Source organism: Sus scrofa, chromosome 7 (genome assembly GCF_054392235.1).
Source record: "Sus scrofa isolate SSC_HxYL_T2T_F1_AM1 chromosome 7, Sscrofa_HxYL_maternal_Yorkshire_Landrace_v2.0, whole genome shotgun sequence".
Lineage (NCBI taxonomy): Eukaryota > Metazoa > Chordata > Mammalia > Artiodactyla > Suidae > Sus > Sus scrofa.
The window spans coordinates 22,372,820-22,390,426 of NC_139389.1; the positions used below are offsets into that span (position 1 = coordinate 22,372,820).

General features: G+C 43.1%; 1 protein-coding gene across 1 annotated transcript; it reads right to left on the minus strand.

Moving 5' to 3' along the window:
- Positions 1 to 419: 419 nt before the first annotated feature.
- Positions 420 to 12,369, minus strand: GPX6 (glutathione peroxidase 6). Its single transcript, NM_001137607.1, is given in 5 exon segments — positions 420 to 1,360; positions 2,132 to 2,231; positions 3,007 to 3,124; positions 8,602 to 8,755; positions 12,270 to 12,369. Coding segments are annotated over 5 exon segments (666 nt in total). The 5' UTR covers positions 12,357 to 12,369; the 3' UTR covers positions 420 to 1,153.
- Positions 12,370 to 17,607: the final 5,238 nt, after the last annotated feature.

Genomic DNA, 17,607 nt, shown 5'->3' on the forward strand with positions numbered 1-17,607 from the left:
AGAGGGTTTTGTTATGATTTCTTCTATTTTTACCTGGTTTTAGATTTTTTAACAGTGAGCAGAAATTAATTTTATAAACAGAAATGTTTATATATGTTTTGAGAGAGAAAGAGAGGAGATACCTGAAGAAGAAAGGAGTCCTCCCCTTCAGGGGTTCTCCAGGAGACCAGAATGGGAGGGTACAGAGGATGCTGACCCTAAGCCATCTGTGTTCATGTCACAGCAACTCTATGAGCAGCCAGTCCCAACCAGTGTTTTTGGATGGGCCAATGAAAGGTCTAGAGCGCTTTTGAGGAAAACAAAATACTGAAGAGCTGGGTGAGGTAGGTAGCCAAGGAAGCAAAAACAGAGTGAGAAAGGAAGAAGTGGTATGACTCCAAACATAAGGGACTGGGAAAACACCACAGGAAGCTAGCTGCTGCAGAATTTTTGTTTTTGTTTTTTAATTTGAGGCAGTGATTAGAATGAGTTTCAAGGTGATGAGAAACCCATCGTTCAGAATGAAGGAACATCCCCGCCTTGGTGCCATGACCTGAATGCACTAAGGGACAGGCACCAAGGAAGGCTCTGGTAGGGTCTGACCCACAGGGGCTTTGAGATCCACCATCATAGAGATGCCCCTCCTTTCAGGTGAAGTGAGGTTTCTGCTTTCACTCTGCCTTCAGAGATCCTATAAGAAGACTGCAGGGTGTCAGGGGACTAAAGGAAAACTAATTGGAGAAAGAAAGAGTTTAACAAAAATGCATGCCTATCTTGGAGGAGAGAAGAGGCTATTAAGGAGCTCTTGAGAGTCTTGCTGCCAGTTTCTGCTTTCTTTAAACCTTCAGGATGGGGAAATGAGAGGACTTCTGGGACTCCCCTTTTAGGGACATGGGTAGTCTGAACCGTACACCTATAATTATCCTTGGGAATAGAGTGGGGAAAACTAGATGCTTTGGGATCAGAGGGTTGGGAGATAGGTTTTCTTTCCTTTAATCCTCTGTCTCTCTCTCTCACTCACACACACACACACACATATGCACACACACATAGGTATTTGGGCAGTACAAGATGGCTTGATCATGTGGAGGCTGAGTAGGCATCTGGAACAAATATGGATCCTTAAATGTGTTCTTCAGGTGGGAGGCAACTTCCTGATGGTCTCTGGCCTTTCCTATTCGCTTTTGAACTGCTTCAGGTACTCCATGATATCTGACTTGACTGTGCTGACTGAAGCCCGGTGGTACCAGCGCATAACAGGGACTCCATCAGGCCCCACCAGGAACTTCTCAAAGTTCCAGCGAATGTCATGGACCTTCATGGGCTCCCAGAAGAGTTGGTTTGATGAGCCCAAAAGATCAGAGGTTGGAGGGCAGGAGTTCTGGAGCAGAGATATGGAAATAAAAAGATAGGGTTTTTTTTTTTTTTTTTTTCTGCTTCTGTGTGGTCCAGTCTTACCCCACCCCTAGAAAGTCATATATTAACTACTTGATATGCTCCTTAATGAAGCACAGACTTTTCAATACGTCATTACCATTACAACTATTCCCAACCAAATGACCAAGTGTTAGTATGATAGAAAATAGAAAAAATATCTTTCTTTCCTTGTCTCTCCTTCACTTCCATGATGCTTCAATGAAAGACTAACTTCTCTTTTCTATAGTAAGTCATAGCATTTTTATAGCTTCGGTTTCTTTAGCTGAAAAAAAAAAGTGTCCTTCTACCTGGGTTTCTGTGGTTCTAAACCTCTGTGACTTTAAATTTAATTATCACATGACACTTGCATTATATTTTTCTATATCTGTCTCCCTGATTAGATATGAATTCTTTCAGGGAAGAGGCTATGCCCTATTAATATTTGTTAACTCATTGGATAGCCTAGTTCTTGCATATAACTAGGAATTTGATAAATGTTTGTTGAATGAAAGAATTATTACCATTCAGTATGGAAAAGTAGTCTATGTCTGAGCTCCCATATGTTATATATTTCCTCTACTTAAAGCTAAAGGCTCACAACAGATATTGCCTTGGTCCTTGAACTTATCTGAGCATTTCTTTCCAAGGAGTCCAAACTCAATCCTAGACTTGACCTCCACGCTTTCGGGGCATCTCTATCTTTCTCACCAATCCGTGCCAGTATTTGTTCACTTACCTTCAGGAAGGTAAAGACCTTCTGTTCTTTTTCTCCATTTACATCCCCTTTCTCAAAGAGCTGAAAATTGGGAACAAAGCCACCACCTGGACGCACATATCTGCAAAGAACCAGAGGGTTTCTAAGAGGATCCAAGTTAAGACAAGGATGGATAGTAACAGCTTCCAAAACTTCACCACAAAAGGAAATTAGAGATGAAGCAAGAGAGGTTGTGGACAGGGAAAGTGAGAAAAAAGAAATCTCTGGGAACCAGGACTTCATGCATAGGCTTTATGGAGCCAATAAATGATTTCAAGAAAATTGGAAAGCAATATTTAAAGGTTAGGATTCTTTTTTTTTTTTTTTCCTTGTCTTTTTAAGGCCACACCCATGGCATATAGAAGTTCCCAGGATAGGGGTCCTATTGGAGCTGTAGCCGCTGGCCCATACCCCAGCCACAGCAACTCTGGATCCGAGCCTCGTCTGTGACCTACACCACAGCTCACGGCAACACCAGATCCTTAACCCACTGAGCAAGGCCAGGGATCAAACCAGCATTCTCATGGATGCTAGTCAGGTTCATTAATCTCTTGAGCCATGACGGGAACTCCTAAGGGTTAGGATTCTTGATTGATTTCTATTTCCTATATTCTCTCCTTTTTTCCTGTGCTTCTTTTCCATTAGGTGTCCCCTAATTTTCTCATTAAATAATTCAGAAGTAGAGAGAATTAATGAGCACTGCTAGCAGGGCAAGACTGAATTCAAAGCATCACCATGATGCTCTTGAACCCATTAATCTATCAACCACCCCCAGAAGTTTCTGGAATAAGTAGCCTCTAGATAATGTAGAAGGAAAATCTTGACAGGGTCTCTTTGGGGTCTCACGAGGCACTTACTTGAGCCCCAAAAGAATCTCTGAGTTCTTTGCTGGTTCTTGTTTTCCAAATTGGTTGCAGGGAAAGCCCAACACAACTACACCAAAAGGCTTCAGCTCCTCTTGTAGTGCATTCAGTTCTGTTGGTAGAGAAGGAACAGCAAGGGTAGTCTAGTCAGTAGCCCTACTTTGAAGATAAAAGACCACTGATTTATCCCTTTATCACATGAATAAGCTAATGACTATGAAGGGAAGGGTTCAAGATTACAGAAACTGAGGAAGCAGAGCAAAAACCTAGAACATAGGTTACCATAAACACATCAAAATAGCTGCCATTTCTTTTGTGCAATAGTTCCCATAAGTGGCTTCACTTCATCACCCAATAGGAGCCCTTCTTAACAGGCACAGAGTATTTATTATTCTGGGTGTGTGTGTGAGTGTGTGTGTGTGTGTGTGTGTGTGTTGTGAGGGGGGCAGGGGGAGAGGATATCCCTGTTTGATTCTGAAGATAAGTCAGATTTAAATGCCATTGCCTTCCTTATCTGGAGGACTGGTTGATAGATCAAAAAATATTTAAGGAAAGGCGAACAAAATACGCATACTCCCCCCCACCCGTGTCTCATGAAGACACTCCAGTCACCTTCCCAGGGGTGCTCTTTGGGAGTTGTAGAGGGAATCGGAGAAATGCTAAGCCTAGCTCCTGGGCATTCTTTACTTTCTTGTCAGTTCCAGTGACATAACTGATGCCATTTCCCTAGAACACTAACTGAGATTCTAGGCTACAAACTCCAAAGTGTTCTTTACCATTGGCAGGAAGCCTTCCAACTCTCTGTCTGGACTTGTACCATTATTTCTGTCTTCATTGCAGGTCAGATTTACTGCCCCATGACTAGCACCAGTCAGTCTCATTCAGACTCAGCTCTATCTCTTGGCATCTCCCTAAGGACCTCTTCTTACAAGAAAATACCTTCCTATTGTTAGATATTTGTTCAATTATTATCCCTCTTATTGTTAGCCTTGATGAATATTTCTTTCCCTTACTCAGCCATTTGCAGCAACTAGGATGGAACTAGAGACTCTCATACTAAGTGAAAGAAGTCAGAAAGAGGAAGACAAATACCATATGATATCACTTATATCTGGAATCTAATATATGGCAAATGAACCTATCTACAGAAAAGAAACAAACTCACGGACATGGAGAACAGACTTGTGGTTGCCAAGATAGAGGGGGAGGGAGTGGGAGGAACTGGGAGTCTGGGGTTAGTAATTGCAAACTATTGCATTTGGAGTGAATAAGCAAGGAGATCCTGCTGTAGAGCACAGGGAACTATATCCAATCACTTGTGATGGGACATGATAGAGGATAATATGAAAAAAGAATGTATATTAATGTATAACTGGGTCACTTCGTTTACAGCAAAAATTGGGGGAACATTGTAAATCAACTATAATTAAACTTTTTTTTTTTTTTGTCTGTTGTTGTTGATGTTGTTGTTGCTGTTGTTGCTATTTCTTGGGCCGCTCCCGCGGCATATGGAGGTTCCCAGGCTAGGGGTCAAATCGGAGCTGTAGCCACCGGCCTATGCCAGAGCCACAGCAACGCGGGATCCGAGCCGCGTCTGCAACCTACACCACAGCTCACTGGCAACGCCGGATCGTTAACCCACTGAGCAAGGGCAGGGACCGAACCCGAGACCTCATGGTTCCTAGTCGGATTCGTTAACCACTGCGCCACGACGGGAACTCCTAATTAAACATTTTTTTAAAAAAAGAATATTTGTTTCCTAGAGTGGCACAGTGGGTTAAGAATCTGACCTCATCGGTTTGGGTCGCTATGGAGACATGAGTTTGATCCCTGGCCCCAAGCAGGGGGTTAAAGGATCTGGAGTTGCCTATGTCCCAGCTGGGGTTTGGATTCAATCTCTGGCCCAGGAATTTTCATATGCAGTGGGTGCTGTGGCCATTAAAAAAAAAAAAAAAATGGGGGGAAGGAATATTTCCTTCCTATTGCTGAAACACCTAGCGGACCTTGGTTCTAGTCCTTTGACAAGTTCCTTTAATTCTCTCAATGTGATCATCTAGAGTAAATTCAAATCTCATTTGAGTGAGATGCTCTTCACGATTCCCATGAACTATTTTAAATTACAGCACAGCAATATATCTTGAATAAGGAAACTCCTCATGCAGTGATACAGAATGAAGTCGAAGATAGTTTATTATGTGAAAAAGCAAGGTGCAGAACCATTTGTGCATGTGGATATTGGTGTGTGTGTGTGTGTGTGTGTGTGAGATGGGAGGGAGAGAGAGAGGCTGACTTGCTTGCACCTGCGTTAAACATTTATGGAAAGGTACACTATAAACTGATGACACTGGTTGCCCAAAAGGAAGGAAATGTGGATGATTTCGTTGTAAAACCCTTTTGTATTTTTAAAATTTTGAATATTGTGAATGTACCATCTAGTCAATAAGTTTAAGGTAAAACTGAATTTCATTAAAGCAGATTTAAAAGCAAATTCACATTCCATGGTACTGCTGTTTACACACCTCGACTTTTTAAGCTTACTGTATTTTTCAAGTTTAACTTTTTCAAGGGAGGAAAATCTCCACTCACTAAAATGTTGCTAAACTTTTGTTTAGGCTCTTATAATTAAATTCTGAGATTTTTATAAAATATTAAAAAATTTAGTCTGTAGCTTCTCAAATTTTCCCTAGAGTTAATTGTATATAAAAATAATAAATACAAAATGACTCCCAAATTATTTTAAATGTCTAGGTCTTTCCAATATCTGTACTATTGAGAGTATCTTTTTAAACATTTTTAAAATTAAAGTATCATTGGAGTTCCCATCGTGGCACACCGGAAGTGAATCTGACTAGGAACCATAAGGTTGAGGGTTCCATCGCCGGCCTTGCTCAATGGGTTAAGGATCCAGCGTTGCAGTGATCTGTGGTGTAGGTCGCAGATGCGGCTTGGATCTGGCGTTGCTGTGGCTCTGGCATAGGCTGGCAGCTACAGCTTGGATTAGACCCCTAGCCTGGGAACCTCCACATGCCATGGGTGTGGCCCTAAACAGACAAAAGACAAAAAAGAAAAAAAAATTTGAAGTATCATTGACTTACATTGTTATGCCAATTTCCACTGTACAGCAAAGTGACTCAGTTACACATATATATTACTTTTTATATTCTTTTCCATCATGGTCTATGCCTGGTGATTGGATATATTCCCCTGTGCAATACAGTAGGACCTTGTTGTGTATCCATTCTAAATAGAGAGTATCTTTTTATGTACAATTTCACCATTAAATTGAAAAGGTTTTTAACGTCTCTTGGTGAATGTGAACCATTTGGTTTTTGTTGTTCTTTGGACGAGGAAGTATTTTAATATAATTTTTGCTTACGTCAAGCAGTCCCCTCTGCTTTAGTCCATTCAGACTGCTGTAACAAAATACCAGACTGGATGGCTTATAAATAAATAAGTAAATAAGAAATTTATTTCTCATATTTCTGGAACCTGGAAGTCCAAGATCATGGTGTCAGTATGGAATGTTCTGGCAAAGACCCTACTCCAGATTGCAGACCGCCAACTTCTTGCTGTGTCCTCACAAGGTAGAAGGGACTAGGGAGCCCTCTGGAGTTTCTTTTATAAGAGCATTAATCGCATTCACAAGGGCTTTACTCTCTAAGCACCCTACCTATTATGACCACATTAGGAGTTCAACATATGAATCTGAGGGGTGAGGGGACACAAATATTCAAATCAGAGCACTTGCTGTTTCTTAATTTTCAAATATCAAAAACTGGTGCGCCACATATCTTAGAAGTGAGATTGCAATATGCCTACACTTAAGTGGTGTTTAAAAAGGAGAAAATTCTTGGATTTCTTATTATTGAAACTCCATGAAGACAAATTGATAGAGAGTTCCCTGGTGACTCAATGGGGCTCAGATCCTTAATCTGGCGTTGTCACTGCTGTGGCGCAGGTTCGACCCCTGGCCTGAGAACTTCCACATGCTCCCAGTGCAGAAAAAAAAAAAAAAAAAATAAAGACATTGATAGGACTTTATATTTCTGATCAGTTGAATAGATACTAATGTCAATAAGTGGAAAATTTTTCTTAAAACTTGTCCATGTATTATTTTGATTGATTTTTTTTTTTGTGGCATTGGATACAATTGACCTTTTGAATTTATTTTGAACTTTTTTTAAAAAGCAGAAAATAAAGTTCCTGGCATGTTGAAAACTATATCAATCTGTAGTATAATCCATCTAAAACTTTAAATAACCTTTCCTGGTTTTTGTTTTTTTTTTCTCTTTTAGGGTAGGAACTCCCAGTGTAGGGCTGCAGCTCCTGGCCCATGCCATGGCAACAGCAACATGAGATCCAAGCCCATCTGCAACCTACACCACAGCTCACAGCAATGCCAGATCCTTAACCCACTGAGCGAGGCCAGGGATGGAACCCACATCCTCACAGATACTAGTTGGGTTCATAACCCACGGAGCCACAGCAGGAACGCCCATCCTCTTTGCTGCCTTTTGGAGATGCCTGTGGAACTCAAGGGCATTTCCCAAAAGATCAAAGATCAACCTCTCTCCTTTTGTTACTGGAAGTCACCAGTGAGTCAGCCCCTGAAACCTAGGTTCTGGCCTGGGAATCACAGCTAGGATTTGATGTTCTCCTGTTGAACACAGTTTCACAGAAGATCAATTGCACACAGTAAGTGGCCATGACGAATCAAGACAAAAACAAGGACCACTCCATAATAATCAGTCAAAACATGAACATAGTCCAAATCATAAAAATGACCTCAGGAGTTCCTCTTATGGCTCAGCGGTTAACAAGTCTGACTAGTATCCACAGGGGGTTCGATCCCTGGCCTTGCTCAGTGGGTTAAGGATCCGGCATTGCCGTGAGCTGTGGTGTAGGTTGCAGACACGGCTAGGATCTGGTGTTGCTGTGGCTGGCGGCTACAGTTCCGATTTGACCCCTAGCCTGGGAACCTCCATATGCCGCAGTTTCGGCCCTAAAAGACACAAACAAACAAACAAACGAACTAGTACCATCCTATTCTTATCAATATATAACGACTGCTGCTTCTTTACCAGCTATAGTTTTGGCCTTGCTTTATTCCTCCTAATGCATAGATGTGACTTATTAAGATACCCAATCACTGAACTATGCCCATTTCCTCATTTCCTGACAGCATCCAATCCAGAGCAAAACTTCAATTCCTTGAACCCTTCCCCAATCACCTAACACAAACCCAATCCTCAAATAAGTAATTTCTAATTCCTTCTTGCTGAGAAGCCCCCTGGCTCCCTATAGTGTTTGTTCTCCCTTAGGGCGCTGAGGAATAAACTCGACTACAGATGTGCTCCTGGTGATCCCCATCTAAATCTTTGAGAGAATCTTAGTTCTCAAACCTGGAGATAATTCTCCTGGCATTGTAAGGCGCAGAGAAGTGGGAGGATTTAGGGGAACAGAATCACATGATCACCTATCCTCTCATCCCCCTGCTTCCTCCTAATAACAAATTAGCAAAACCTTCTGGATTTAGAATTTGGCCATCTGACAAAGCCAGTTCCCACAGAGTTGAAACATAGTTCTTACCAGGATACTGAGCTGTCAAGCCTCAATAGGTGGCCACGTTGACAAAGAGGACGTGTTTGCCTGCGTACTGCTTGAACGGGATGTACTCCTCGCCATTGAGGGTGAGGGCTCCATACTCATAGATGGTGCCTGTCACCCCCTTGTAGCAATCCATCTAGAATGTAACAAAATAACCATAATGAGGCAATGATCAGATACACAACAATCCCCAACATCTGTGAAAGTTTTGAAACTCTAAGAACTGAAATTTCTGAGTAATGTTTTTAGTTATGGCTGATGCCACAACTAGAATTTATATCTTCAAATTGAAAATCTATTTTTTAAAATGGGACAAGCACTTTATAATGCCTTCCCCATTCCTGGAATATGAATATAATTTTCCCCATTCTTCAACATTGCACTCTCTTCTACACCCTAACACCCCTGATCCAGGCATCCCACCCCCTTCTCAAATATTCTTAACAGGCTTTGGCAGTTTCTGATAACAGAAATAAGTTTTACATCAATTTCTCATCTGTGTATTCTGACTGTAATTTCCTCCCCTTACAACTGGGCCAATAGCTTGCTCCTCTGGATTCCATTGAAGGTTTTCCAGAGATTTGCCAGTGGGAGCTCACCAGTATCTACAAAATTCATCCTCGATATCTGTTTCTTCTTATCTTTATATAAAATTGGAAGCAAAGAGAAGAGACTTCCTCTCTACAAACATACCAAGGGAAAAAGGGAGACAGGACCTGGAGCAAAAGGGTAACGTTATTTGAGGAGATGGGTTCCTGGGAAGTGGAGAAAACTTTCAGAATTTTAGAACAATTTAAGTGAGCTTCCAAGGAACCTTAGTCCATAACATCTGCCCTGTGCAGTGAAGGAAATGCTTGTAGGTGAGTTCCTGTGGGGACAGTGAGGCAAAAAACTCTTTTATCATTTTCTACCTCTGTAAGTTCTTCTACCAGGACAGCAGACAATAGCTTCCCCTTCACTATCCTTGGAGAAAAGGAGGCTGACCCTAGGGCAGGCACCTTCCCTATGTGTCCATACATCCACGCACATCCGTGTACACACATCAATCCACATATCTGGTGGCATTAGCCACTATGAAATTGTTGTCACCTGTGTGCCTGCATTCTTTTTTGCATTCATGCTGCCTCCATGCTAAATAGTTTCTAGCATGTCTTTGTTGCCACTGCAATTTAAAAATATGTATATAATGGAGTTCCCATATGGCTCAGCGGTTAATGAACCCAACTAATGTCCATGAGGACGTGGGTTCAATCCCCACCCTCGCTCAGTGGGTTAAGGATCCGGCATTGCCATGAGCTGTGGTGCAGGTCACAGACAAAGCTTGGATTTCCCATTGCTGTGGCTGTGGTGTAGGCAGGCAGCTACAGCTCTGACTGGACCTCTAGCCTGGGAACCTCCATATGCTAGCCTCCATATGGTATGGCCCTAAAAAGACTCTCTCTATATATACATACATATATACATATACTTATATATATATACATGTACATACATATACATACACATATACATACACACACACACATACACACACATATATATACATACACATGACCTGGAAATCATCCTGTGAGCTGTCATTTATGAGCCTCCATTTTCCTTGTCTTCATCCTACCTCAGCTTGGGTCTCAACAGCTTCTAGTTGTCTGCCTCACACATAGATACAACCCTGTGAACTGGGATGTAGAATACCAAGGATACTGCAGACTTGAAGAGCTTGATCTTCCCAGCTTTCAGCTCTGCTCCAGTTTGCTTAGGTCTATTTGAACACCCTAAAACATAGCTTTTTATTCACAAGATGATTTTCTACAACAGAAATTCCACACTTTACCAGGTAGCAGCTGCTGACACAGACCTGGTTGACTTTTTTTTTTTTTTTTTAAATTTTAGAGATGGGAAATGACCTTACTACAGCTATAATATAAGTAAAGCTACATCTTTTATTTATTTTTATTTTTTATTTCTTGTCTTTCTGCCTTATCTAGGGCTGCTCCTGTGGCACATGGAGATTCCCAGGCTAGGGGTCTAATTGGAGCTGTAGCTCCCGGCCTATACCACAGCCACGGCAACACGGGATCTGAGCCATGTCTGCAACCTACACCACAGCTCACGGCAACACCGGATCCTTAACCCACTGAGCAAGGCCAGGGATCGAATCCACAACCTCATGGTTCCTAGTTGGATTCGTTGACCACTGCACCACGACGGAAACTCCATACATCTTTATATTATATTTATAAAATCTTTTTATTATATGCATAATCTTACACTTCACATGAACCCAATAACAAAGCACTCAAGTGTTGCTTGAGGATCTGCATAAATATCATCTGGGAACATATTAAAAAATACAATTCTGAGGAGTTCCCATCATGGCTCAGTTGTAACAAGCCTGAACAGTATCCATGAGGATGCCAGTTCGATCATCGGCCTCGCTCAGTGGGTTAAGGATGGCGTTGCTATGAGCTGTGGTGTAGGTTGCAATTTTCTGCTAGGATCCTGAGTTGCTGTGGCTGTGGTATAGGCCAGCAGCTGTATTGATTCAACCCCTAGCCTGGGAACTTCCATATGCTGCAGATGTGGCCCTAAAAAAAAACAAACAAAAAACTATATATATATACACACATATATACATATATATAAAATTGTGAGCTCCCCTAAGACTTACTGAATCAGAAACTGGGGGTACAATCCAGTAATCTGTGCTTTAACAAGCCCCCCTGGTGATTCTTATGTGAGTTGAAATCTGGAAATCACTGCACTACACGATGGGTTTTCTCTAGCTTTCAGAGAGGAGAAAAAGGAGCCAATAAAAGATATTTAACAGGCTTAATGTCACAGAGAGGTTGAGTTTTTGAGTGAATTTGCCTAATTTTGAAGTTAATAATGGTTGGTGCTTCAAGTCATTTACTCCAGTTCCCACCCTGCATCCTGAGACATATACACACAACTTTTCCAGGGTGGCTGCCAACACCCAGTGTGGGCCCTTTTCCTGGAGGGCATCAGCTGATTTGGAGCACAAATTCTCTGATCTGAGCTTTACTCCTGCCTGGCCACACCACCTCCCCTAAAACTAAAACTGGCCAACAACCCTCCTGGCCTTTTATGTTTTATTATGCCCTGAAAAAAAAAAAAAGGGCCCTTCTTCATCTATCCTGAAACTCAGAGCACATTCCAGCACCAGCTTATTTTCCACCTGCCCCAGGGTTTCAGGCTCTCCAAGAGCAAATGGGTCAGCCTTCCTGTTAATCCCTTTGCTACTTCACGTGCATTTCCCAGGCCGCAAGGATTCAGACCAGAATGGAGGGGACAGGCTCAAGGTTCCAGACCAGAATGGAGGGTGTGACAGGCTCTGGGCTATCAATTGGCAGACTGGGGCGGCGGGGGTGGGGTGGGGTGGGGGGCAAAGATGAATGCAGTGAGAGCATCCTGCGTCCTTAGCTCACTTTCGGCCAGTGAATCACTAGGCTTAGGAGGGACCACCCGCGCGTAAGAACGGCGGTTTATGGGAGTCTCTGCCTCGGAGGACAGCAGTGGCAGATGTCAGTTAAGAAGCGCTGGGGAGATGGACTTGAAGAGGAGAAAGAACCCCTTGCATCCTTGGAGACCAATTTAGTTAAAACGTGCTGGTTTCCCTGCGGGGCACTCACCTTCATCTTTTGCTCCTTTGGGATCAGCTGAGCGAAGCCAACCAGGCACAGTGAGAAAAGACAGGAGGCCCAGAACTGCGGGGTCATGGCTCCAACTCTGCACTCCAGGCGAGTCTCAGGTCCCCGGGCACCTGTGCTCCTTTTGTGGCCCAGGCAAGGGCCAGTTTGAAGATGTGCCCTCCAATCACAGAGCAGCATTCACACAAGCAAACCTCCACCCCACTCCACCCCCGCCCACCCCGCGCTCCCTCTGCGTTCCTCTTCTTCGCTCTCCCCAGCCTCCACCTTCCTCCCCGCTTCCTCGGCCCCGCCCGCAAGCCCCGAAGGCTCCGCACACCCGGCGCATCCGAGATTGGACCACCCGCGAATGTTTCCGCACCTCGTTTTGGCAGGTGAAGGGGGAGGAGTCCCTCTTTGGAACTTGAGGTACTCTCTCGACTTCTCCAAGTGACTGGCGGTTCCTAGGTGCTGGCTCTGCATCCGAGAAATAAAGCTACCATCATTGGATCAGAATCTACCCTTTGAAATCAAGATCTTCCTGTAATGCACATGCAACTAAAGTTTGAGCAGCATTGTCCCAGATGACTATTATCCTTTGTCCCATCCCCTCAAACTTTCATCACTTAATCAACAGCACACTGTATTTCCTAATTTTGAAGTCCAGACCGGGGGTGGCGGGGCGAGCCCGCTGAGTAATGGGTTCGCTGGAGAAGGGCTTGTTAATGCGGAGTAACACAAATGAGGGATACACATTCACAGATGGAAGTTGTCTAGGAGAAAGCTCTAAACTGTGAGTTAGGGAAGAGCCTTGGGCTTGATGGAGTTTCATTCTCTGTAAATTATTGTAATCATCTCTGCCCTTATTTACTCCATAAAGCTATTTATTATGAGGTTCTAATAAGGTTAACCATCAGAAAGTTGTTGGAAAGTATTTGATTTAGTGAAGAGTCACCGTGTTTTCTCCTGTCCCTCCTCTGCTCCCATGTGGTTTTTCACTGCCAGCTTAGCTTGACTAAACTCTCTTGATTATCGAAGTGATAACTTCTTCCTCCTCAGTTGTAAGCCCCTATCCATCCAGTCCCCTCCACCCGCCCTGCCTCTTCCAGGTTCACACAAAAGGCTTTCTCTGCTCCTGAAACTGAAGTCTGGATGGGGTTGAATTCTTGTGAACTCTGTTGGAAAATAAGCTTTCAGTTATCTCAGATTTCTTCTCAAAGGCCTATAATCTATGGCCTAATCACTGATATCCAGCCAAGGAGGTCCTCAAGACATTTAGAGCAGCCATGCAGAAGGCTGAAGGCTTCTCTCTTTTGGCGCAGACCTTCCCATAATCACAAGTTCCTTGGCCTCTTGGCATCCATTCACAGTTCAAATAATGGCTGAATTTTAGTCTGTGAAGCAATAGAGACCATTGAATTCAATACCCATGTGTGCCACTGACTAACTCCTTGTCTCAGAAAATGTTAATGTTGCTGAACCTTAGTTTTCTCATCTTTAGAATCAGCATAATAATAGTGTCTACTTCCCAAGACTGTTTGAGGATGGAATGGGATACTTCCTACAAAGAACTCTGCCCAAGGCCTGAAACAGTTAAGCAATTAGAAGTCTATTGATCATCCCTATGTTCATCTTTATGCATGAGAAAGCAGAAGCCCATAGAGAAGTGATATATCAAAGGTCACAGGTTGGTAATGATGAAATGAAAGCAAACTCCTAATTCTCACTGAAGAGCCCTTGCTCTGGTTCCACATGGATCATCAATTGTTGTGACTAAATAAATCTTCATCGTCCGAAGTGATTTACACGTGCTCGTCTTGCAATAACTAGCCTTTGAGTAGTGAGGAGACACTGCAGAATAGATCTCATCAGCAGGTCAAATGGTCTAAAATCCCAACTTTCCAGGTTCCCAGTCCAATATTCCTATGAGCTTTTGAGCACCTTGGGTCCTGGCCTCCAGCAATGAGAAGTGAGGTGCAGAGCACACACTGAGCAGAAGAAAAGGAGGCAGACATCTCACATTTCTGATTCACCTGAAGGAATCTTAGGGCTGCAGTTCCCTTTTGCTTCTCTTCTGGAGCCACAGTTCACATCCCCATTAGCTCTTTCCAGGGTTTGCTTTCATCCTTTAGCTTGTCTCCTTCCTTACTTGGGGCTCGGGGCAGGCCACCTCAAAATGTGCCTTAATGGCATGTTGATTATTTTGAATCAAAGTTACTTAAGACATGATCATGCACGAGAGACACTTAGATCCTCCTGTTTCCCTGAAATCAGGAAATTAATCTCCCATGTGAAAGGTATACTCTAAATCTAGAGGCATCAGAACACCCTTATCACCCTATCAGATCGGGAATTTGGGCAGATAAGCTTGTATAAACAAACTTGTCACTTCTTTAATTTACCACCCCAGGCCCAAACTCTGTTTAGGTTTTTCACTAATCAAGCACCCAAAGCTTAAGTTTCTTTGTCCTGTCAATTCTTCTCAAATCTATTGTGTCTTTGCCTAAAAAGTATAAAAGATACCTGATTGGAAACTCCCGAGGACCCAGTTCTTTTTAGGGCTGCACCCTCAGCAGCATATGGAGATTCCCAAGCTAGGGGTCTAATCTGAGCTACAGCAGCTGGCCTACTGCCAGTCTACCCCAGAGCCACAGCAACACCAGATCCCAGCCGCCTCTGGGACCTACAGCACAGCTCATGGCAACGCTGGATCCTTACTTAACCCACTGAGCAAGGCCAGGGACTGAAACCCACAACCTCATTGTTCCTAGTTGGATTCGTTTCTGATGCGCCATGACGGGAACTCCTCTGAGGACCCATTTCTATAAGATCTCTGTGCACACAAATTAAAATTTGTTTCTTTTTCTCTTAATAATCTGTTTTGTGTTCATTGCATTATTAGTCCAGCCATGATAACTCAAAGAAGGATAGAAGGGGAAATTTCCTCTTCTTCACACCCCCGAGATCTTCTCCAGTCTCTTCCTCCACACTCTGCTTCTATTCTATTACTTTTCTAAAAGTCAGTTTTTGTTGACCTCACTCTTGTTAAAAATACTCTGGTTTGGAGTTCCTGTCACGGTGCAGCGGAAACAAATCCAACTAGGAACCATGAAGTAGCGGGTTCAATCCCTGGCCTCGATCACTGGGTTAAAGATCCAGTGTTGCTGTGAGCTGTGGTGTAGATCACAGACGTGGCTCAGATGTGGCGTTGCTGTTGCTATGGTGTAGGCCAGTGGCTACAACTCTGATTAGACCCCTAGCCTGGGAACCTCCATGTGCTGCAGGTGCGGCCCCCAAAAGACAAAACAGACAAAAACAAAACAAAAAACTTTGGTTCAAGAAAAATAAAAAAAATTTAAAAAACAAAGAAAAATTTTTAATTAAAAAAAACTTTGGTTCCTCCTTAATTTCTACATCTTCAATTTGAAATTCTTCCATCTTTCCTGATTTGACATTAGTCAAATTTTCAGACATACCCTTCCCTCTATAAATGTTATTTTTCTGGAAGATTGAATTGTTTTCATCACCCAAAATCTATCTATCTAGGTATTGATTCTTGACATTTTAGATAAAATCTGGGCCAGTACTTTGGGATCACTTCTGAAAGATTTTTTGATATATGAATTACATGTTTTTATTCAAAATGATGAAATATAATTACCAAAAAAGACCTCAGAGGTAATTCTCTGAGACCTAAATCATAAATCATGGTTCTAGTGAGTTCAACCAGGCCTTGAATTGGACTCAAGGTCATTCTTGCTGCCTTTCTCAAATAGCCTAGGGCTAGGGTAGAAAAGGGTGGGAGACTCAGATCAATTTGTCTCCATCACTGTTTCTTTTTCTTTTCTTTTTTTTTTTTTTGTCTTTTTTTGCTATTTCTTGGGCTGCTCCCTCGGCATATGGAGGTTCCCAGGCTAGGGGTCTAATCAGAGCTGTAGCCACTGGCCTACGCCAGAGCCACAGCAACGCGGGTTCCGAGCCTTATCTGCAACCTACACCGCAGCTCACGGCAACGCCGGATCGTTAACCCACTGAGCAATGGCAGAGACCGAACCCGCAACCTCAGGGTTCCTAGTAGGATTCGTTAACCACTGTGCCACGACGGGAACTCCTCCATCTCTATTTCTTTGATCCAATCATTGTGAAACAGTTTAGATAACATAGACAGGGTTCCTAAGAAGAAAACGATTCATGAAAATTTACGATTTTATGGGCTGAATTATATTCCCCCCAAAAGATATATTGAAGTCCTAACCTGCAATACCTCAGAATGCGACCTTATTTGAGAAGTAGGGTCTTTGCCAATGTAACTGGTTAAGATGAGGTGATAACTGGAGTAGGACTGACCACCTAATGCAATATGATTGATGTCCTCATTAAAAGATGGCTTCGTAAAGGACATTTGATAAAGATGGAGACAAAGATTGGAGCTGTGCTGCCACAAGCTAGGGGATGTTTGGGCTTACCAGAAGCTGGAAGAGGCAAGGAAGGGTCTGTCCCTACAGGTTTCAAAGGGAGCATGGGCCATGGTGGCTCTATAAGTTCAGACTTCTAGCCTCTAAAACAGTGAAAAAATACCTTTCTATTGGTCTAAGCCACTTAGTTATGGCAGCCCTAGGAAACTAATACTAATTCCATCAAGTAAGTTTGAGTTCTCTCTGATTGCCGTCATGTTACTTCAATTGCCTTATGGCTACCCCACATTCACCATAGAGTTCTTTCACTCTCAGTTTCTTTGATCAAAAAGGAAACAACATTCTTTTTTTTTTTGTCTTTTTTTTTTTTTGCTATTTCTTTGGGCCACTTCCGCGGCATATGGAGGCTCCCAGGCTAGGGGTCTAATCGGAGCTGCAGCCACAGGCCTACGCCAGAGCCACAGCAACCCGGGATCTGAGCCATGGCTGCGACCTACACCACAGCTCATGGCAACGCCGGACCATTAACCCACTGAGCAAGGACAGGGACCGAACCCGCAACCTCATGGTTCCTAGTCGGATTCGTTAACCACTGCGCCACGACGGGAACTCCTTTTTTTATTTTTCTTTTGGAAACAACATTCTTTATTGCTTTTATATGGGCCTTCATCCTAGTTCCAGAATGAAACTACTTCTTTTTCTTTTTTTGTCTTTTTGCCTTTTCTGGGGCTGCTCCCACGGCATATGGAGGTTCCCAGGCTGGGGGTCTAATTGGAGCTGTAGTCGCCACAGAAACACAGGATCCAAGCCACGTCTGCGACCTACACCACAGGTCACGGGATCCAAGCCACCTCTTCAACCTACACCACAGGTCATGGCAATGCCGGATCCTTAACCCACTGAGCAAGGTCAGGGATCAAACCGGA